Source organism: Eschrichtius robustus, chromosome 8 (genome assembly GCF_028021215.1).
Source record: "Eschrichtius robustus isolate mEscRob2 chromosome 8, mEscRob2.pri, whole genome shotgun sequence".
Lineage (NCBI taxonomy): Eukaryota > Metazoa > Chordata > Mammalia > Artiodactyla > Eschrichtiidae > Eschrichtius > Eschrichtius robustus.
Genome location: NC_090831.1, coordinates 20,000,242 through 20,024,480, shown reverse-complemented (window position 1 = coordinate 20,024,480; position 24,239 = coordinate 20,000,242). Strand labels below are relative to the sequence as shown.

The following is a 24,239-nucleotide window of genomic DNA, read 5'->3' as shown; positions in this document are numbered from 1 at the left end:
GGGAAGACTGGAGAAAGGTAGGGGTAAACACTGTCTTTTTACAAATGAAAATGAGAAAGATTATATCCCTGGGCCACAGAGTAAAATATACTTGTGCTTTTTATTACCCTTGGTTATACTGAGTATTCCTTACAACAACAGTGCAGCTGGTGAAAATCTTAGTTCAACTTTACTCTTTCCAAATATGAAGCACGACAAAACGGTTTTTAAAAAGTCTCCTGAAATAGACACCTACTACAGAGTGGTCTGATAGGCAGAATGGTAATACATCCACACCAAGGGTAGTAGGAGATTTCAGAATCTAATTTACTGCACCAGTGGAGACAGAGCATCACGATGGTAAGGCTCTTCCCTGCTAGAGAAGAGCCCGCCTCTATCAAACAGCACCCCTGCTGACCTATTCATCAGCAAAGTAGGCATTAAGTAAGGCTCTTGCACTATCTATGGAATGGAATGCCTCACAATTTCAGTTGTGGTTAAGAAAAAAACATAGTAAGATTACTAGAAAATGTTAGCATTTGGGATATTTCCTGTGATTTACATAATTTGCCTTAATGACATCAAGCATTTCAGTTGTATATTATAGAGACACTGGAATGCTGGTACAAGTCAAATGAAACACAGAAAAATTGCCAAAGAAGAGCTTTTCACATTTTCTAATACTCTAGTAACCAGGGAATTTGTTTTTAGGAAAACTGCCCCTTTTGTTCACCAACTTCATTATCTATAAAATAATTCGCATACTTAAATCACTTCATATGAATATCTTATATAGCTAGATTTTAGGATATTACGTTTTATGTTTACAAGGTTCAAATTCTTATCTAAGCGATATATGCAAAGGATAGTATTTCATCAACTATGATTTCTGAGGTTCTGTGATTATCATTTGATAAATATAATTATCTTTTAAAAAATATAAATCAAACAACTATAGTTTATCTAATACACTAATTTTTTAAGATAAAGAGGTTTTATAAGTCTATAAAATGAGTTTATTTGGTTAAAGTGCTTTTGGTTTAAAATCTATAAAAGTAGTTTGAAATACTGCATATAAGAGTGACATAATGAGTATAACTTTTAATCATAAGGTATCTGAAATGTAGCCATGTAACTCTAAGAAAAGCCACTTAGTTTATAATATGCTATGCATAATACATTACTTATTGTCCATAACTTAAGTTTCAACTGATTGTTTGATACCAATGTCATAATTTAATTATTAACAAAATTTAGCTATGACATAGGCATCAAACAATTGTGCTCCATAACACTAAGTTCAAGGAATGTCAGAATGAAAATTTCAACAAATAGGATTGTTATTTTACTTGGAAGAAGACATTTAAATATCTATATTATCAAATATCATGGACTACTGAACTGAAAAATCCTATTTTTATATATTCACTTCACAAATTTAAGTATTAGTTTTCACTTCAAGTATTTAAGTATTAGTTCCTTCAGCACGAATTAACTCTTGTATAATCTGGCAGTTGCACACAATACTAATGAAGGGCAGAGGAAGCCACAGACTGACCATAAGGTCCTTGAGGGCAAGAACTGCATTTTCTTGACTTTTGTATTCTCTTTACATAACACAGAGCATGGAACATAATAGGCCCTTAATAAACATGTTAAATGAAATTTTAAGCAGACAAAGAAAAGTTTAATTCCAACTACGGGAAAAAAGATCAATACTGACTTTGAATCTGAAGCTTGAATTAAATTACATTTAAACATTTTTAATTAAATAAATATGGACAAAATCCCTTCACCTTAAAAAAAAAACTGAAAATTACATAAATGTTCTATACATCTATCTATAGCTGAAGAAAAATGCCAAATCTGTTTTTGGTTGAATAAATAAATGTAACCTGCCCTAAAATTTATAGCAAAAACATCTTCCTACAGCTATAGTAAACTAGCGATTAAGCATCGGCTTCAAAAACTCCCATACGTAAAATAACTAAATCATTTTGCTTTCTGATTAATGATAAATTCATTTCAAAAATACCGAAATAGGGCTTCCCTGGTGGCGCAGTGGTTAAGAATCCACCTGCCAATGCAGGGGACACAGGTTCAAGCCCTGGTCTGGGAAGATCCCACATGCCGCGGAGAAGCTAAGCCCATGCTCCACAACTACTGAGCCTGTGCTCTAGAGCCCGCGAGCCACACTACTAAAGCCCACACACTCTAGGGCCCGTGCTCCACAACAAGAGAAGCCACCGCAATGAGAAGCCTGCGCACCACAATGAAGAGTAGCCCCTGCTCGCCGCAACTAGAGAAAGCCCGCGTGCAGTAACAAAGACCCAACACAACCAGCCAAGCAAACAAACAATTAAAATTAAAAAACCCCAAAATAATTAGTTAAAATATATCCTTATCATAAACCAACACTTAAATGAGCAAAAAGCATAAGGTTAACTAAATGCTACTACAATTAATGCAACACTTGTGGGAAAAGATCAAGTTGATTTATGACTAAAAATTTAAACTGATATAACAAACCTAAGTCCAAATATATTCTAATATATAGTATAATGATGTGAGTTCAAAAGAAAATGGAAATGTATATGTTTGAAAAAATATATATATTACTACACTTTGCTCCATAATGTTTTATTTACTCTTGAAAATAAATTTAAAAGGACATTTTAACTTAAATGTTTTTCTTATTAATACGCACAACTAAATAGGAAACGATTCAGAAATTAAATATTAATTACTGAAAAATACAACTTGTCAATTTGGTACACAGAACTAAAGAACTATGCTCCTTTTCTCATTTTTCAGTTGTTTCTTGAAATTAATTCATAGTGCACTGTTTCTTATAATAAAAAAAAACTTATTTTAAACCTCCCAAACTGTAGAATTACAGTGAACTACCTTCAAAAGTAATTTCTCAAAATGTTAACTGATCAAATAAGATCAATAATAATATGTGATATATGTGTAATTGAATGTCCTTAACTTTTTAAAGATAATTTTCCTTTTAAAAGTCACTTTAGAAACCTGTACCAATAATTTCAGAAATAAACTCTTCAGCAATTTTATCCTCTGGGAAAATATAAAGCAATATGGTTTAATATTTTATTTTATTATTTTTTAATTTACTTATTTTTGGCTGCGTTGGGTCTTCGTTGCTGTGCTCGGGCTTTCTCTAGTTGTGGCGAGTGGGGGCTACTCTTTGTTGCAGTGCGCGAGCTTCTCATTGCAGTGGTTTCTCGTTGGAGAGCATGGGCTCTAGGTGCGCGGGCTTCAGTAGTTTTGGTGCATGGGCTTAGTTGCTCCGCGGCATGTGGGATCTTCCCGGACCGGGGCTTGAACCCATGTCCCCTGCATTGGCAGGCGGATTCTTAACCACTGCGCCACCAGGGAAGTCCCAATATTTTAAAATAAATGATATATCTGACAATCTTAAAGAACTGTTCTCCTACTGCCTTCACCTAACTACAAGAGTATGGAGGGGCACCTAACTGCAAGAATATGGAGGGGGTAGGCAAGGTTGAGTAAGAGAAGATACAGAAATATCAAAACAATGAAATAAATCATTCAAAAGTTTCCAAACAATTTATCATTTTTCTTCAAGACAAAAAAAGATAAATTAAAAGCATAACCTGGTTTTAATATACTTTTGAAAAAAAGGCAATTCAATATCTTTTAAAGATAATAAATGGTCTTCAAAAATGTATCCCATAACTAACTTCTGAAGGTAATACCTACACAAATTACCATTTCTTGCTTATAAATAAATGGTATTCTATTTATATTCTACCACTTATAAATAAATGGTATTCTATTTACATTCTATTCATGCTGACAGGAGAAAAGAATGAAAACACCAGAATTAATGATTCATCATTCATGAAGTTTAGGTATATATAGAAAGGTTACATTTATTTTATTTGAATGAATTTTTAAAAATGACCCATGATCATGAATGTAAAATTGTATAAGGATTTGGATAAGATGAAATTATCTTAAAGGTCTAAGAAAAATTTAAAAACTATATTTCAGTTCAATAAATTTGAGCATTAACCTATTGTAAAATGTTAAATGTGCTATTATTCCTTTACTTTTTTATGAGACTAAAAAGTTAGTGAGTAGAATTTTATCTAAAATTTAATAAAGAATAAAGAAATTGAGAAGAATGCCAACTACAATACACTACTATTACTCAACTATTATGAATTTGACTATTATTCTCAATTGGACTTTTAATAATATTAGAGATCCCTTAAGCTACTATTTTTATAACTTTATGACAGAATAGATTTAAATAGATTTAAATGAATGTGATGGAAATAAACTTTTGCTTCAAAAGGATTTTGAATGTATATACCACATTTAATCAATTTATTATATGTGAAAAATTATGAATAATTATGTAACTGGTAAATGAAGCTATAAAATAACACATTACTGTAAAGCAAATCCTTAAAACAGTTGCAGTTAGACAAAATGAATAGAAAAATAATACTTTACCATCTCATAGAGACATATTATAACCAATAAAAAGCAATTTGGTTCCAGGTGGAAAATATTCATGCAAAACAATTCCTTACCAATTTTATTTACATTTTCATGAAACTGTAAAAGTGTGACATGCGCATATAACATTAAATATCTTCAGGCAAATTTGTTTTGCAAATAAACTAATGTGTTAAATTAACAAACAGCTCTCTCTAAATATCAAAGACAATATTAACAAAGCTAGGTTTTCCTGCTCATTTTAAAGCTAGAATGCAACAATACTGCCATCTAGTGTTCATATCAAGTACTTCCAATACAAATGTAGTCATATTTTTGTTTTGCACTTAAAAAATTGTGTACAGGTTAAATACAAAATTGTCATTCCTATGGGTAAGAGTACAGTTTTGATGGATAAATTAAAGGAGAAAAATAGAAAAAGTCACTAAGAGAAAATGGGAAGAAAAAATATAAGGCACGTGGGAGAAATACCTTTCTTTTGGATGCAATTTCTGCCACATTTTGTTCTTAAAACATGGTATGTTATCTGATTTTCTTTGATACTCTACTGACCAAACAAAAGTAAAGGTAAACTTCCTAGGGCCAGTTATACAGTCACCCCTCGGTATCTGCTGGGGATTGGTTCCAAGATACCACCCACCACCCCTCCATACCAAAACCCGAGGATGCTCAAGTCCCTTATATAAAACAGCACAGTATTTGCACATAACCTATGCACATCCTCCCATACACTTAAACCTTCTCTAGATTACCTATAGTACCTACTACAATGTAAATGCTATGTAAATAGTTGTAAATGCTATGTAAATAGTTGCCAGTGAGGCAAATTCAAGTTTTGCTTTTTTAAACTTTCTGGATTTTTTTTTCCTGAATATTTTCAATCTGTGGTTGGTTGAATCTGTGGATGCAGAACCTACGGATATGGAGGGATGACTGTAACTATCCCTTTGTACCACCCCACCCCACCGCTGCCCCACCTTTGCATCCCAAATGAAATCACTGAGCTGAAGTCCTAAATGATTTCTCATCAAATAAACATAAGTTCATTTAAAGCAGTGTTTTAAATATACAAAATTTATCATTTTGATTACTGCTAGTTAGAAGAGATAAAGAATAAAAAGACTGAGGTTGTTAACGTTGAAAAGAATTTAGCTTCATTAAAACATAAAGATACATTTGGGGCTAAATTGTTTAATTACAACATTATAGGCATTATTGAAAACAAAGACTGGTTACATTGTTCATCTATAATCAAAGCCTCAGAGTAGCTAGTAGATCTCTAAATCAGCAGCCTATCATTATTTTTGATTGTCCATCCCTATAAACCTAGACCTGCTGCTAGGAAATGCTCTACCAATGTTAGGTACAATATGTAAGGTGTGACGTGTGGTGGTGGCAGTATTAGTACTAGATCAGAACTACAATGACTGCTACCACTGCTACAGTATAACCCCGCTTACTTTCAACTAATCTGGTGTGACACTTCACAACTGTGTCTTGCTTTTTTTCCTAGTCCCACACCTTTGGTCATATTATCCTCCCTCTTAGAGCTCTATAAATTCTATCCATTGGAAACAAGATGTCAGCTAATTTTACTATTATTTTTCCTTTTTTATTTACTCATTTGTGTACAACAAACATGTTGTATGTAAATTAGAAATATTTAAAGAAAAAAATCCTACTGATTCTCTATATAGCCCGGCCCCATTTTTCACCTTTTCTGTGATACCTTCAAGTTCTCTCCTCTTGTCCAATCCAGAAGTGATCTCTTTCTACTCTAAACTTCTCAGCAGCACTATCTAGCATTCACTTACAGCCTTACAATATTACTTTTATGTACATGTTTTTTTATCTGCCCCCCCAGAATAAATTATAAGCTCTCTGGAAGAAAGAAATGCACACTTATTATCCTTCTTTGTGTCTCCCACAAACGTAATTTTTGGGCACCCAAGAAATATTAATCACATGTGATACAAACACCTTTCTGTTCTGTTTAGAAGCACTGTCTCCTTCACTTCCCTAGGCTTTAATTCTCAAAGATTTACTCATTTTGTCATAGTGGGAAAATCACTTAAACTCTCCGAGGCTCAATTCCTTACAATAAAGATCATAATACCTGATGTCTATTTCATAGTTATTGCAACAGCAAAAACAAAACAAAAACCTCACATATTATATGTAGAAAGCTACTAATGTACAGTTTGACTAAAAATTAATTTCAGACAAAAGCATTTAAATATATATATACACATGCATACACACACACGGCAAAAAAATCCCTGTAATACAGATTAAAACTGAATTAGATTTTTAAAACTATCAGCATTAGGGCTACCATCCACCTACCCATCTAGCTAGTTATTAACATAACCTAATAACTCACTAGACTACCATTCTTCAAAAATGTAATAAATGTAGACACGATTTTCTATAAAGTTGACTTATATAAAAATTATCTAACTTTAATGTTGAGCACATTGAGAACATAGCTATTTTTGGTCCCCAAAGACTTCTTTAAATGAAGAATCAAAAGTTACTATCACGCATTAGATTACAAAATCTAATATCCATTCAGGAACCAAATTTATTTGAAGTGAATTAAAATGTAAATGCTATTATTTACATGCTTTTCAACCTAAAAACATATACATAAAATAAAATGCTCATTGAAACATGAGGTGACTTTGCTTTTCAATAAATACTAGTTACATCATGTGGTTTTTCTTCTATCCATTCATACCATGTGCTAAGTGCTGTTTTTCTGGACCATTTAAGAAATCTACTGTGACTGTATTTTTAACAAATAGGTTTTTCTTAAATGTCACCGAAAAAAAGAACCTTAGCTACTTTATAAATGTCATATTTCCTATTTTTATGCTACTGCTGCCATCTAGTGAAAATTTTAAGAACTTAATCATTTTGGAAAATATCAATATATCATTTCTTTAAAAAAGCATACTGTCAACCTGCAAAGTATATATATGAGGAATAAGAATATTATGGATTATTTTCTTATAAATACATTTCTAAATTTTTCATTAAATTATATTTCTATATTATAATTCATCAATTTAATCATGAAGCCACTTTTTTATTTAATCAGCAAGATATTTATAATCATTTAAAAATTCCTTTATTGAAAAAAGAAAAAGACCAGAAACATCAAGTTGTTTCTGTCATCAAATTATACCTTTAAATATATGCAAATTCAGTAACACCCTCGAAAACTGTATATCTGGAATTTCAATTACTTACCAAGGATGTTGTTCATTATATAGTTTAATTAGTAACATATGCTGACCAAAAATCTAAATGCCTGGAACTCTACTGATCACATTACCTGAAGAATTCCATAAAGGTAAAGATGATACATAATAACTGATCATTAATGTTACCTGGGAGAAGATATTTGCTGTTGGAGCAACTCTGCTATCCACAATACTATATAATATTGCTAATAATCTGTCTAGTGGAAACGGTTTTGGTCCGAGGAGATGATTGCTTGTCTATAAGAAAAAAAGATCATGGATTTTCTTCTTACAGCAGAACACTCACTTTCTGTACTATAAATTCCAATAACAACATATTTACATTGTATACAGTTCCCCAAAGAGGCTAATAAATCTAACTTGCAATCTCTAAAGGTAAAGACCTGATATGATCATGATTTATCTTTCAACATTTTCTTCAAGATGTTCTGATTTAGCATCAACAAATATTAAAGAACTCACAAGCTACCCAGTCTAGGCCCCAACATCACCCCTATTTTGCTGTTGTAACCAGATGTTAAGTGACTTAGCCAAGTCATTTGTCAAGACAGTGTACAACCAAAACAAGGGTCTAGGCCCTAACCCCTAGACTAGAACTTACTACTAACTCCTCACCATTCCTCTTTGTGCCACTGCCTGAAAAATGCATCTGTTCAAAATTAATAGTTCTAAAAAGATCAGTTATAATAAATACTAGCTTAGAAAATGAATGCAGTGTTTCATAGTATGTGGAAAAGCTGCCAGTCGGAAACAATGTAAAATTTATTAAAAATTTTTAAGATTGTAAAATGTTCATACTTGTCTACAAAGTCAATGGTACAATTACTTGCCATTAGAAAACTGCAGTGCTCAAGGGTCTATAGATAATTAGATAACTCTATTAGATAATTTTAGTAGCAATGTAATAATTTAAGTACTCTATATGAGCAAGGGCAAATAAAATGAGAAGCTTTATTTACAAGCATGGGAACAACTATTTCTTTAAAAGAATGACTGTAAGTAAAAAAAACCTACTCAGAATTACAAAATGAAGTATTTACCTCAGCTATTTATATCTAAAACATAGTTTAGAAATCATTTTCCAGGTCTTAAAGTTTATATGCTTTTCTTATTAAATACTTCAAACATTTAGAAAAGAGATTCATAAATACCAATGCAACCACCCAATTTTATCACATCCAAGCATTATGCAATTTGTGCAAAAAAAGCATTAGATCACATTACAAACTGAAGCCCCCTTGCATCCCTCCCACATACCACTCTCCCCTTCCCTCCCTAGAAGGAACCACCATCCAGAATTTGGTGTTTTTATCATTTTGATGATAATTTTTAAACTACTACTGCTATATATGTATCCATAAACCATATACAGCATTGTTTGCATAATCTAGTATCTCAAATAAATATCATTTTGGACATAGCACTCTACCAAACTGCTTTTTTCCTTCAACATTATGTTTTTGAGATTTATTCATTTTGATACATGTAGCTCTAGTCCATTTTTAAATTACCCTACAGAATTCCATTTCATGACAAATCACTGTCTACCCTAAAAAATGAATCCCTATAATTCACCACAAAGAATACTGTGATGGCCAATCGTGTACATTTCTCCTTGCACACCTGTGTGAACTTCTCTGTGGGATTGCTCAATTAAAGTAGGGGGCAGAGAATGCTATGTGTTCATCAACACTGCTTCTCCTTGGGCACGTAGAAGACTACATGTCTCAGTCCCTCCTGCAGTTAGATGGATGCCATCTGGTTTGAGTTCTGGCCAACAATACAGGTGGCAGTGATGTGAGCTACTACCAAACCTGGCCTTTCAAACCACTGGATCCTTCAGTCTTCTTTACCTTTGGTGACAACTTAAGAGGCCACCATGTTTCACTTGACATCACTATACCACCATGAAAAAGGCCCACATAACTCATATCCAACTGTGTCGTGAGCAATATGGATATACATATGAGCAATACATAACTTTTATGTTAAGCCACTGAGGGTTAGGGAGTTTGTTTTTCACTACACCACTGTCCAACCTATCCTGACCAATGTAAAGTACATTCACATATTAACTTTATTAGATATGACCAACCTGCAGAACACGCAGGCTCTTATTCTTCCATATTATCACCAACACTTGGAATCATCAGACATTTTTTTAGTTTTGCCAGTCTTAGAGTGTAAAATAATACCTCAGTGGTGTTTAAAGTTGCATTTCTCTCATTAGTGAATGAGGGTGATAATCATGTTACGTTTGTTAGACATTTCCAGTTCCTTTTTGTATCGTTTACCCATTTATCTACTGGATTTTTGCCTTCTTCTTATTAGTTTCTATGAGCTTTAAAAATCCTAGATACTAATCATTATCAGGTGTATGAGTTCAAGAACAGTGGTTAAACATCATGATAGGCTTTGGATTCAGAAAGTCCTGGAATTGGATGCTGGTTCTACCATATTAACTATGTATTCTTGGGCAAGTTACTAAATTTCTCTTTCATATTCAGTTTCGTCATCTAGAAAATGAGGATAATGATAGCAACTACATTTATTAGGTCATTGTGAGAATTAAGTAAGATCGTATGTGGCGCTTAACAGTGTTTGGCTTATACTGCTCAACAGCTTTTATTATTATCAACATGATATACTTGTTTATACGTATTTTCTTTTCTACACAAATGCCTTGAAAACAGGTGATGTTTTATTTACCTCTTTCATCCCTAGCACTTGGGACTGTTAGTTAAATAAATGAACGGATGAAAGGATAATGAATGAAATGGTATTAGACGGAAGAAAGAAAAAAATAAAGGTAAATGTTGAGCTATCTAAATGGAAGTGGTGTCCCTGTCCTCATTAACACTTAGAAGTGACTTGAGGTTAGTAAAAATTAGCAAATTCCTGAAGTGTTGGGAATAAAGTGGGAGGCAATTCAGGCTGAGAATCACACTGTGAAATGCTGCTGACACTTTTCTGATTTTCACTTTTTATTTTGTGATTAGAAAACACATTTCCAATTTAAAATTAAAGTGTTCTAGTGCCATGAAGGGCATATGACATTTATCTTCTTCACAGAACTGACTCTGTATGCTATAAATGCAAACTGGCTTCCCCCCTAGAGAGAAAGTCAAAGTGTGAGAAACAGCTTATTAGACAGAATGAAAGTCTGTACGAATGGAAGAAATAAGCGAAAAAAGAAACCAAATAAATGAGATAAAATGGAATGAAAACTGGTATCAAGTCAAACCAAGAAAAACAGTGATGGGAAAATAAACTTAGAGTTATAGATATTTATACCAGAAAAACTAAAACTAGGAACAATTAAAAGAAGTTTAATTGTGGGGAATGGGACTATGAGTGAGGAGAGGAAAAAATGCTGCTTTTTCACATAAACTAAGTGGCAGATAACCTGGTATCACATACATGCATTAGGTGAACTGAAAAGCAAAATCTTAAAAAATGAGTGTCAACTGAGGATATACAGAGAAAAAGAACTATACAACTGAAGATACATAACAGATTTAAAACAACTGTTATGATTATTATTCGTGTGGTTTGCTTTTAATGTTTGATGCCCTTATTAAATTGAGAGCTTCATGAGAGCAGAGACAATGGTTATTCTGTTCTCCACTATGTCCACAGTATCTAGCAGAGTGCATGGCATAGAGTAAGCATTCAGTAAGATTTCAAAAAGAGAGGGAACAAAAATACAAAGAAACTACTAAGTGTACATAGATTTTAGTAACTAAGCTCAGATTTTAAAATGACATGAACCAAAGACAAAAGAGGCTAACACAAAAGTCAAATCTATAAGAATAACATCAGAAGAACTAGAGCTCACCTAGAACTAAAGACAACTTCACAGTGTCTGCTCATATGGTTCCCTCTGTCAAGACTGTCTTCCTAGACTTGTACAAATCCACTCATTCCGCAAGGATGGTCTAAAGTGCCAGCTCTTTCACAGTCCTCACTGATCAGCACTCATATATCTCCCTCTTCAACATTCTTAAATAATTTTCTGTCTAAAGAATAAGGCCTAAAATTCTTAGCTTTACGTTCATTCTTTGATTTCCTTCTTTCATTCATTCAATTTATTCATTTGCGCAATAAACACCCACCAATTACCACCAAGTGACGAGATTACAGAGGTGAAGATATGCGCTTTCTTCCCTTAACTGGTGAGTAAGGAAATTCTTCCACAGTTTGGCCTCAACTGATTTTTCTCTCAAACTCACCATACACTCCAGCCAATTTTATTTCATTATTTCTTGTATATACCCTATACTATCTTACCTCTGTTTCTTGGCTCAAACCATTTCCTCAACTAAAATGTCTTCTCCTCCCATCTTTGCATATCTAATCCTCGCCATTCCTGAGTGCCCACTCAAAATGCAAGCCCTATTACACATCCTTCCCTCCCTACCTCAGCCAGAAGTACTCTCTCCTCCTACCCATCCTTTATGACCCAAAGCAGCTACATACATAAGAAAGAGGGTACAAAATCAATGATCTGCCTATAGTGGAGAGCCTAATCAGAGATGTCTCAGTGAAAGGGCATAATGGAAAAGTCTTTCAATGCCAAGCAAATGGATTTGGTGAGGAAATCTGCCTGCCAAACTCTAGCTCTGTGTGAATGCAAGAAAAAAGGCTTCCCTGAGACTTTTAACTAGAAGCCAGAGCTAATGCTGATGTGGGGGCAGAATGCACAATAGCTTTGTGGTCTGCAAGTCCCCAGGCTGAGAACTGAATTTCAAATGATCCCAGGTTACCGGTGTTCATAAGTGCTTGCAGAGAAGTACGTGTAAAACCTTTCTAAAGGAACACATCTCAGGCCTCAAAAATTCCAAAGATTAACTTCAGCCAACAATTAAAAACAATAAAATGTTCAGGAAACAGGACATTATGTGCACAAGTCAGCAAAAATAGAAAACGTGGAATTAGACTAACAAGGATTCCTAACACTGAAATATAAGACACAGAATATTAAATAGGTTTTACGTTCAAGAAAAATATGACTAGGAAAAATATTAAAGTGATCAGATAGACTTGAAATGAACCAGTAAAAACTTCTGAAGATTACATATAACATTACTGAAATTACAAAATTGATGTAAATAGCAGATCAGACAAAGGTGAAGAGAAAACAAGAACAGAGAACTGAAGAAATTACCCAGAACATAGCACACAGAGATGAAAGGGAATGAAGAATATGGAAGACTTAAGAAACACAGATGGTAGAGTGAAAAGGTCTATCATAAGCCTAACCAGTGTCTCAGGAAAACATGTAAGAGAGAATGGAGGAGAGGCAATATTTGAAAAGTTAATGACTGAGAATTTACCAGAATTAAATAAAGGCATCATTTTCAAATTTAGGAAGCAAAACTAATGCCAAGTAAAAAGAAATTCAATACCAGATACACTACAGTGAAACTGTAAGAAGACTAAAGTGAAAGGAGAAGAGAACTTGAAAGCAGCCAGAGAAAACAGGAATAACACAGGAATAAGACACTCACAGCAGTTTTTTTTTAGCAGTAATAAAGCCAGAAGACAGTAAAACAATGTCCTCAATTCAGAAGTGTATACTGAGCAAAACTGCTTTTAACAATGAGAGTGAGAAACAAAACTCACAGCTTCTATAGTGCAAAGTCTACAGTTCTAACTTCCCTATCTTCTGCCAGGAGAAACCGCAGTGGTTAAGATGTACGAGAGAGCTGAACAGTCTAAATGCTCCTTTTGCCAATTTCAACTTGCCCCACACCCCTACCTTCAAAGTTGCTTAGTGCTTCTAATTCCTAAGCTTTTCCAGATTCCTTGGGTCAAATCAGCTTGTTTTGGGGGTTAGGTTTCAGCCTTCTCTGATGTGCTTAGTCACCGGCATATCTACCTACTAGTCAATTCCAAATTTTATAGATCTCTCATCTGCTTAGTCCTTGTTAGTTTAACCTTTTTCATTTCTTCAATGCCATCTTTGTGGTGTTTCGAAGGGCAACAGAGGAAACTATGCTATATTTAATTTAAAATTCCAGGGTGACCTTTTTCATCTATTAATTCACTAGAAAAATTTTGTCAACTCCCTTTTATCTCTAGAACCAGCTCACCTGAATTGTGCCTCCCCAATCACTGTATCCAACATATCAAAATACTACTACAGCATTATGATGGTACCATATCAATACAAGTAACTTCTTACATCCAAATGACTATGTAAATGCATACAATTATGCATTTACCTACTTCCTATAATAGTCTAAATTTGTAAGTTTTTCCCATTAAAGAAATTACAACATAAATACCTTTTCGTGTTTCTTTAGAAAGTTGGTTTTCTTAATTTTCCCATGATGCTGCAATTAAGCAAAATAATTTTTAAGATGAAAGATAGTACTCCACAAAACCAGAAAGCATAATTTGTTTAAAACATGATACACATAAGACTAACTTATGTATCTTAGGCTTTTTTATTTTATTCTATTTATCACCTAAAACATCACTTTAAAATACCAACATATTTTAGGCTTTTTAAATCAATTTTGATTGTACACAAGATTACTTGTGCATGTAAAGAGGTTTCAAAATAAGAGACATTTCCTAAAAGAACTTATATTGATTTATTACAGCACATTTATTTCTATAAAAACAAAACTTCCAAAGATAAACGGGTTTTCAATTCATTCTGTAAGGCAGGCTGTCAATTCGCATAAAATTGAGAGCATTTAGTTAAGCACTTGGGATTCAATAGTAGGGAAAAAATACAGATGCAGTCCTTGCCCTCTTGAAACCAAAGACTAGTGGTAGAGATAGGCAAAAAATAAAGAGACAAAAATGTATTATATTTAATAATAAATCAAACTGCATATTATTTGTTTTCAACAAGAAAATTCTAAAATGAGATTTCTCCAACTAATATACATGCAGAGAGCCTCCTGAATGTTCTGGATAATGATGTATGGAGTACATGATACTATAGTAGGAGCTTTAGAACAATAAAGGAGTTACGACCCTTAAAATCATTCCCATCTCTCATATTTTTAACAAAACCTTATTTACATTTTTTTAAATGTAGAATTATTACCTAAGGTATACCTGAACTCTTCTGTGAAACTACCTACTTCACCCATTTGGGCTGTGATCTTAAAGTGAGAAGTCAAGAATAAATGATTAAATGAGGAGAAAAAAAAAGAATAGGTGGAATTTAAGCATGTAGAGATGGGAGAGGAAGGAATTCTAGATGGAGAAACCAATGTAAACAAGAGCTCGGGGAGTTAGGAGGAAAAACAGCTAAGTTCTGGAAACAGAAAAGTTCAGTTTGAATTTTTTTATTAATCAGCTTGTAATTGGACTTGCTTAGGATGTGTAGCAAAATGTATCGGGCTGCAAGGATAATTTTCACCCACTTGACATAATGCCTTGGTAAGAGAGAGCGAGTGGTTATAGGGAGAAGACCACACAGAGCACCCGTTCATTCTGGAGAAGGAGAGTTGGTGTTTGCTTAGGTGGAAGGTGACTGAGGTAATGGCTCACACATCCCAAAGAAACCCTCTTGGGAAGTTTAATTGTGAGGAATGCTCCATTGATGGATAAAGTTCTGAGGGCCTCTAGATTTTATTATCAACATTCATTTCAGGAATATTGTCTTTTGCTGTCATTTTCAGACTAACTTCTGTTTGTCTTTCAAAATTCAGCAAGCAATGCTACCCCCTCCATGAAGCCTTCTTTGCTCAACACTTCCCTGCAAGCTGTTTATCATATCATGTTTACTAGACACTAATACCACCTCTTTTTTAGCCTGTCTGCTCCGCGACTGTCCCCACCCCAAAAGTGGCACTCACTCACCCCCAATATCCTAAAGAAAGTTCTCAAATAACATTGTTGACTGGCAAAGGTAAAGTGAGAAATAGAGAATAAATGATTAAAGGAAAATAAATAAATAAAATCTTTAAAGAATGAGTCCTAAATACATATTTAGGAATCTCTTATTCTAATCTCTATCCCTTACAAATTTACAGGTGTTGAGGAATTTCAAAATATTCCCTAGATCTGCAAAAATAAAGTGAAAAAGAAATAATGATTACCTTAAGGAAAAACCTTCTGTCAGTTCTTGCTGGATTATAAGAAGCGAGGTATGCAGCAATGAGAATAAACTTAGAGTAATATGGAAGTTCCACCTGAGTATATGCCGAGAGACCTAGACAACAAAATACTTTTATGAAGGTATTTAACAGGCTACCATTAGATTTTAAGTGTCTCTTACCTTTTCTCACTTATCTTTTGACTTTCATATGGTACCCTCTAGTCAAAAGATTTTAAAGTGCCCTGAGCTTAAAGTGCCATGATAATGATGGTGGTGGGGGAAACATTATTAATGATATGCTCTGCTCATTCTGTTATTTTTGTTTGGCTCTGCCTCTTCTAAAGTCCTGCCCTTCAAAGCCACACTCTCCATTAAACCTTCCCTGATGCTCCCCTACCACACCAAAAGAGAAAATCTGTCTCTACTGTGAATTCCTACTTTGTGTATTTTACTTACGGTCCACATAACTTTATACCTTATATAAAGAATTAATTAAACTAAGTGATATTTCTTACTAAGCTACAGTGTTCACTGAAGAAGCCAAGTCTAATGCTTTTTTGTATCCCTACAGTACCCTGTACAAAGGAAATAACTGAATGAATGGATAAATAAAACAATAGAGTCAGTCAAGCAGCAATGATTTTTATGGGAAGGGAAAAAGGAATCTGATATTTACTGAAATATCTTGTATGTGTAAGACACTGTGCTAGGTGCTTTCCTTAAGCATCTCTGAATCTCTGCAGTAACTTAAAAGTAGATATTCTTTCCATTTTAGATAGACACTGAGTTGGGCTCAAGTGCACACAGGCAGCAGAGCAAATTACTGCAGATTTTTTTAAACTCTAGTATCTATTTCTTTCCATCACAACACACAACTGAAAATCACTTGTATGGTACTTCAAGCATTTAAAAACCAAAACAGGGACTTCCCTGGTGGTCCAGTGGTAAAGAATCTGCCTTACCATGCAGGGGAGACGGGTTCGATCCCTGGTCATGGAACTAAGATCCGACGTGCCGCAGGGCAACTAGCCTGTGCACCACAACTACTGAGCTGGCGCGCCTCAACTAGAGAGCCTGCGTGCCGCAAACTACAGAGCCCATGCACTCTGGAACCCAAGCGCCACAACTAGAGAGAGAAAGCCCGCGCGCCGCAATGAAAGATCCCGCATCCCACAACTAAGACCTGGCACTGCCAAAAATAAATAAAATAAACAATAAATAAATCTTTAAAAATTAATTAATTAATTAATTAAATTAAAAAATAAAAACCAAAACGGAATCTCAATACCACTTCATTTCATACCACTTCCCCCACCACTGGCTACTGACCCAACTTTTAAATAAGAGTATTTTAGATAGTTGCTTTACTGTTTTTTAAAGTAAAAGTAAAGTTGACCCATACGGGGTGGGGGAACGTTAGGGGCACAGACACCACTCTCCTACACAGTAGAAAATCTGCAGTCTGCATATAACTTTTGACTCCCTAAAAACTTAACTAGTAATAGCCTACTGCTGACTGGAAGCCTACTGATAACAAACAGTCAATTAACACATATTTTGTATGTTATATGTATACCTACATATATATTATGCATTCATGGCATACCTAACTTTTTCTTAATTTTTTTGATATTTCTAGGCTATGCAGTTCGTCTGCCAGTTTTTTCAAATTGCTGTATATCTCCAAAAAATTTTCCAGTATATTTATTGAAAAAAAATCCGTGTATAAGTGGACCTATGCAGTTCAAATCTGTGTTGTTCAAGGGTCAACTGTAGTTCTGTTGGGAAAAACCCAAAGTAATAGTTTCTTTAAAGAAAACAAAAGCACAAAACTTTCAAAATATAACCAAATGAAATGCATCCCCTAAACTACATTAACATAAAATTGAATTTTATTCCATAACTCATGAAATACATATATACTGAGATAAAATTAGGTATACAATTGATTGTTTTAACACAAGCATTTAAAGAAATATAAACTGCTTGGTTTTCACCTGATATAACCCAACATGTAGAAACTGGTATTCAAACTTCATTTCTTCCTATTACATTGGTGTGTTGCTTAAAAGAAAATCATTAATTAAAATATCATGGTAGGGAATTCCCTGGCGGTCCAGTGGTTAGGACTTGATGTTTTCACTGCTGGGGCCCAGGTTCAATCCCTGGTCGGGCAACTAAGATCCTGCAAGCTGCGTGGTGCAGGAAAAAAAAAAAAAAAATCATGGTAGCTTGTAAATTATCTTTTATAACACTACTGACTGATACTATCTTTAGTGTTAACTTTAGTATCTTGATTATTAGTAATCAATTAAAGAAGTGTCTCTGGTAATTGTCTCAACACTTCCTTTGATACCTTTCAGTTGTCCTGGATCTGTGTCATCTTTCTGTAGCTTTTCCCACTGTGAACTGAAAAAAAAAATGAAAGAGCAATGATGGACTGCAAACATATAAAATCAATGTACTGTACTTAAAACAAAGCCGTAGAAAAACTAAAACTATTTTATTTGACAAAATACATTTAATTTCCTTATAAATAAGACAAATAACATATACATGTTGGTACCTCTACAAAATCATTTAGTGTATATTAGAACAATATAAACTTATATATCAATGCCCAGATGTTAAATTTTTTAAAATCTCTTTTCCTGATCATAATTATAAAGCTATCAAAAAGCACCAACAAATAAATAACATCACCTACCATACAACAGAACTCCCAATATTCCAGTTATCATATTAAATACAATTGTTATACACCATTTGTAAACTCTGTAACAATTTCTTGAAGTAAGTATCATTACATCAGAAAACTGAGGCCCACAGGTTAAGTTGTCCAGGGACACTCAGCCAGTCAATAACACAAACTCTGCAGGCATTCTACAAGGATTCAGCTCTTAGTTCCACTACCAGGTAACAAGGTTGGAGACTTTTTCATAATTTGTCCAAATTGCTTATAAAAGCTATAAAACCAACATATATTCCCAATAACAGTTTGTTGAGTGAGCATCTAACCTTCTATAGCTTTATTCTCCTTTTCTTTATTCTGCTTATCCCAATTATTTAATCTCAATTAGAAAATATGAAATATGTGATGATTATTATTCTTTAATTTAGTAAAAATTTTATTATACACGGGTGAATGGAGGTTGGGGGTAGCAGGGAAAACAGCTGAGTCATTTACTGTGAAGAAATTTCAAATGGACCAGGAGATATCACCAGGCTTAGAATGCCATTTCTCTACTACACTATTGGAGAGTCTCACTGGTCCTTTATTGCACAGTGTGACAAAAAGGTAACCAAGGGCATTATATATGCTGTTATTATAAAGGAACAAAAATGCAAACTGCCCTAAATACCAAAATTTTTTTTCAAAAAGACAAAGAAAATAACCACATAGGAAATTCTGCAAATTAATACAACAGTTAATAAAACATATATATTTCCTATCAATAAATATAAATGGGTGTACCCCATTAAAGAAAAAGGTTTTCAGAATGCCTCGGTAAGGCAGGAGGTCAAATTAGCAATGCTTATTTCTGTGTTCTATACCGTTTTGTGAAAGAAACATACTACAGATTATATATTAATTGCATATATAAAGATGTTATGTTATATATGCATACTTGTAAGAGAAGGTGAGTACAAATCAGAAATTATATATGTGGTTAGGAAAGGAATGAAAGGAATAATGGGGTGTGAGACTTCTTTGAGTACTTTTTTTAATAGTTTTAGGTTCTGAATTATTCTGACGCCCTCTTTTACCTGTACAGCAAACAGTGAGTTTATTCTTTGCCCTTTCTCTTTCTCTTCTTTTCCCATTTTTTAACTTTGTAACTGTGTTATTCCCACCCCGTCAAAGTATGTAACATATACATAGTGTTCTTCTACCCTCATTCCCATCTTTTAGTTTTGAGCTAAAATTAATCAAATTTGGTGCTCATCATTCCTTTTGCTGGTTTCCCCAGTCATCTCCATTGCACCAACACTGTCACTAGCAGACTCTTGAGGAAGTGTTTTTGAGTATAGTGTTCCCTGAGTTCTCACATGTTTAAAACTGGTTTTCTATAGCCACGATACCTGAATGACAGGTTGGCTAGATATAAAATTCCTTGGCTTACACATCCTCTCTCCTTAAGTTTCTTGAAAATGTTGCTCACTTGTTGTCTTGCTTTATTACAGATTCACTTTCCTTTGTAAGTGACATATTTTTGCCTTAATTTCCACCCCTTGCTTCATTCTTCACCACCAAGCCTCCAGGAGATGCCATGTCCTTCCAAATCACCTCTCCGTCTCCCCTCAAAAACAGTACTTTCCCAAATCTGCCTTGTTAATTCTTATCTACATACTCTTGAAACACTTCCTTTTGATTCTTCAGTAGCCGGTGCTCTAATCCTTCAGGTCTCACTTGTTCTCAGTATTATCCCACTCAGGGTTGGACTCTCTCTCTGGAGGTGATTCATTTGTATTTCATCACTACAAGTCGACCCCATCCCCTGTCCCCACTGTCCTCTCCTCTTTTCCTTAAAGCCTTTGTTTAACTTTTCACTTCAGCATAAGCCCCAGTCGGCTCTGCTGGCTTCAGCTATTTATTTCACTATTTACATATAAACTGAAGTTTACAGTCAGCTCTGTAGACTCCTAGTCATACTGCAGGCAAGGGTTATGAGTGATTTTATTTGCTTTCCTTACTGACCTTGTGGAGAGAACTTGATTGTTGGCTTAATGGCCAACATTATCCTATGGGAAACTGGAAGTCCTTGTATTACTATGTAAGAGTCACTTTAACAAGCATCCAAATTTTTCTGCCTTTAAAAGATCAGATCACAAGCTTTTCTATTCTGTGACTTCCAAAAATTCTCATCAATTATTAAAAAGAGGAATAATAATATCTTTGTAATGTTTCTACTTATTCAGAAACTATTACATTCTTAAAATCAGCTAATTAAATCAAGCACAAAGTAGTTATAGAATAAGGTATTCATGAAATAAAAATGTAACAAAATTGATTAGAAAGTGAAAAAAGACAAAAAGCGTCGACGTTTTTAAATTTCCTATGTTGCTTTGTAACGTAGGCTAAACCTAACACCTATAAGGCACTTTATTATCCACAAATCATCTTCACATATATTATTGAAATCGTCTAAGGATTGTTAGAAGAGGGATCCGAGATCTAGAGGTTTTAGGTGAATTGCTAAGACCCCATAAGGCAGAAAATGGCTAAGCTGGAAATCAAAACTATGTTCTTCTCACTACTCTATGTCTGTGCAACCATGTCTCCTAAGCAGTTTCATTACTATGAAAGTCTAACAACACACATGTAGATTTATGACTTGACTTATACATTTCTTTAATAATCAATTTTTTATTATACCATTCAAATATCTAACATAAATATAAAAAACAAAGCTGAAACTGATTTTCCTATAGCTTTCCAGATTTAAAAAAATTAGCAATTATTAGAAATATGCCTTGTGTAACATATTGGCTAAAAATTGTTTGTCCTTCCCAAAATAATAAGAAATGATTCAAATCATAAGAGTTTTTTGTGAAGAAGGTAAAGGAAAACATGTACACTTTAGTGGATATCCCAAATATAGAAAAAATTACATATACTAAATAGAAAATTACCTTGATATTTCCCTGAGATAAACAGTCTGCATGGCTTTTTTCAAATGAGGTTCAATATTTCTCCAGAGTTTGCGAGTATCACGTTCACTTGCTACTCCAAAGAGAGAAAATTTCAATAATTTAGATATTACAGAAACTTTTTTCAAAAGAAATATTATTATAGTAAAATTATAGTTACCTTCTCCTTTAACAACAGGTTCACAATATTTAGGAAAATTAAGTACTGCCTATAAACAAAGAAAAAAAAGAGAAAAAAGCACTTATCTACCACAATTAGATATTATTTTTCAAGTAAAAATTTTATTAGAATTCAGGCAATTTTATTTCAATATAATTGCTCAAGTAAAATGTTATTATAGTTTATTACTACAACAATAAAACCACAATTATCAATAACAACAGTAAAACAATATGTAAAATATTCCTTAACTGGCTAAATCCTGCCTAATGTATCAGCCTCTAGATATAAAGAAATATAACAATTCCCAAAGCAAATTTAAAAGCACATACATAGGGGCTTCCCTGGTGGCACAGTGGTTAAGAAGCTGCCTGCCAATGCAGGGGACACCGGTTCGAGCCCTGGTTCAGGAAGATCCCACATGCCACGGAGCAAGTAAGCTTGTGCGCCACAACTACTGAGCCTGCACTCTAGAGCCCGCAAGCCACTACTGAGCCCACACGCCTAGAGCCTGTGCTCCGCAACAAGAGAAGCCACCACAATGAGAAGCCCGTGCACTGCAACAAAGAGTAGGCCCCGCTCGCCACAACTAGAGAAAGCCTGCGTGCAGCAACGAAGGCCCAACGCAGCCAAAAATAAATAAATAAATAAATTTATTATATTAAAAAAAAAGCACATAGAAAACATGCCTAAAAAGAATATTCTGCAGATGATTTATTAAACTCTTAATATGCCACTTACAAACTTTAAAACAAATAATAGTAACCATTTGAAGGAAAAAGGACAACATATATTTATTTTCCTATGTTCTACATACTCAGAAAAACAGAACACTATACTATTATTTCTCCAATGCTTAAAGATCATTTCTTATATTTATTAGTATTACTAGTAGTAGTAAAGACTTAAACCATACTTCAAGCTTCAAGTTTATCAATATGATGTAACAATAACATAAAAAGCTGTAACCTCATCCCTAAATAAAATCATTCCTCAGTGAAACCCAAAGGACTTTATAAAAACCATGTTTAAATTTCACATTTTCTCTTCCTACTAATAGTTTCGCTAAATAATTCCTCCTTCTTGTACTTTATAATCTACTTTGAAATGGCTGCCAGCACAGATTCCCACAGGATTCAAGGACATCAGTGCTACGGAGTAGAAGCTACAAGTTATTTCCCAGGAAGGACAATGGATGAGTATTTGCTCCTGACTCCACCTCACGCTGAGACCGTGCACTGACCCTCTCTCCTCTCTGTAAGCCCCCCTGTCGTCATTTCCCTTGGGCACCAGGAGTCCCAGACATTCAACTTCCAGAGAGATGTTAGTGATGAGCTTGAACTAGAACAGCTTGTCTTCTGTTTTTTTCCCTACTCAGAAGATGCTCGAAACGTACAACTAAATCAGAAGAGGCCTAAAGTTTAAAAGTTCCAAAAACATACTAAATGTGAACACAATTTTAAATGGTCATTTTCTCCTATATTCTATCTCAAATACACACGGAATCCCTCTAAGTAACACTTTTCAGAGCAAAGAAAAGAGCAAAGCAAAGAAAATGTACCAAGAGATATAGAATCTGTTCCTTTGAAAGTAACTGTTTTCTAGCCTTAGATATATTACCATTTTCTGTTACATGGAGATAAGACCTTAAGTATTAATAAAAGGTTCTAAAAGTGAAACCAGATATTCTTGCCTCCTCCTTTTCAGATCCCCACAACTAAAGCAGAAAGGTAAAAATTAAATTAAATATGAAAATTAAAGTAAATACAATTATTTTCCAAACTGCCTATGAAGTATAAACAGCTATTCTAATGTTTTTAAAAACTTTTTAAAGTAATCTTTTATATAAATATTCAAAGTAATCCTTTAATATGTATAACTGATTCACTTTGTTATAAAGCAGAAACTAACACACCATTGTAAAGCAATTATACTCCAATAAAGACGTTAAAAAAAAAAAAAGTAATCCTTTATATAAAGATTACTAACTCAAGGTCAGTGGCTAATGAAAGACCTATATAAAGCTTCTGACCATATTCAAATTCATCTAGATTCCAGACCACTATCAATACATATATAAACCTGAAAAACTCTGTTACAAAAAATTAACAAAAAGATATAAAATTGCTTAAGTTTTCACACCACCTTTCTGTTAATCTTCATTTTAATTTTAATAAAGTTAAACATTTTCTGCAATTAGAGAAAAGAGAAAGGAGGAAATTAAAAAACACTCCTAAGGATGTATTAAAAGAAACAACTAAAAATGACTGAAAGGTTTCTGATCAGGTCAAAGTTTGTACTAACCCACAGACTTCCACCTTCTTATGGTGTATTTGCTCCCAAAGGCCATATCCAAATTTCCAGAATAAATTTTCAGCTTCTAGCCTATCTCACACCCTTTCTTCATGGAAAAATATTAAAAGATGTACATTTTTTTTAAACAAAATGAGCACGGACCAGATGCCGGAGCTCTTTCAAATCTCGACATACGGTGTAGAAGACTCCAAGAAGAATGTTAATGTAGGCAGCATAGAAATCAGCCGAATATTCTGGAGGATGATCATGGGATAGAATCTTTTGAAGGTTACCTGTTCAAAGGACA

At 33.9% G+C, this 24,239-nt stretch overlaps 1 protein-coding gene across 2 annotated transcripts in view; it reads right to left on the bottom strand.

Annotated features, from left to right (window-relative positions):
* The window catches only part of ORC5 (origin recognition complex subunit 5), a 72,598-nt gene that overhangs the window by 25,931 nt on the left and 22,428 nt on the right, over positions 1–24,239 (bottom strand). Inside the window, exons 6-12 of one of the 2 annotated variants that reach the window (XM_068549916.1) lie at positions 24,095–24,225; positions 21,638–21,686; positions 21,460–21,550; positions 18,182–18,234; positions 15,827–15,939; positions 14,051–14,098; positions 7,887–7,997 (exon numbers count right to left, since the gene is read on the bottom strand). In XM_068549916.1, coding sequence (XP_068406017.1) covers positions 7,887–7,997; positions 14,051–14,098; positions 15,827–15,939; positions 18,182–18,234; positions 21,460–21,550; positions 21,638–21,686; positions 24,095–24,225 — 596 coding nt within the window. The remainder of the gene's footprint in view (positions 1–7,886; positions 7,998–14,050; positions 14,099–15,826; positions 15,940–18,181; positions 18,235–21,459; positions 21,551–21,637; positions 21,687–24,094; positions 24,226–24,239) is intronic. The other variant, XM_068549917.1, reaches the window with a different exon arrangement.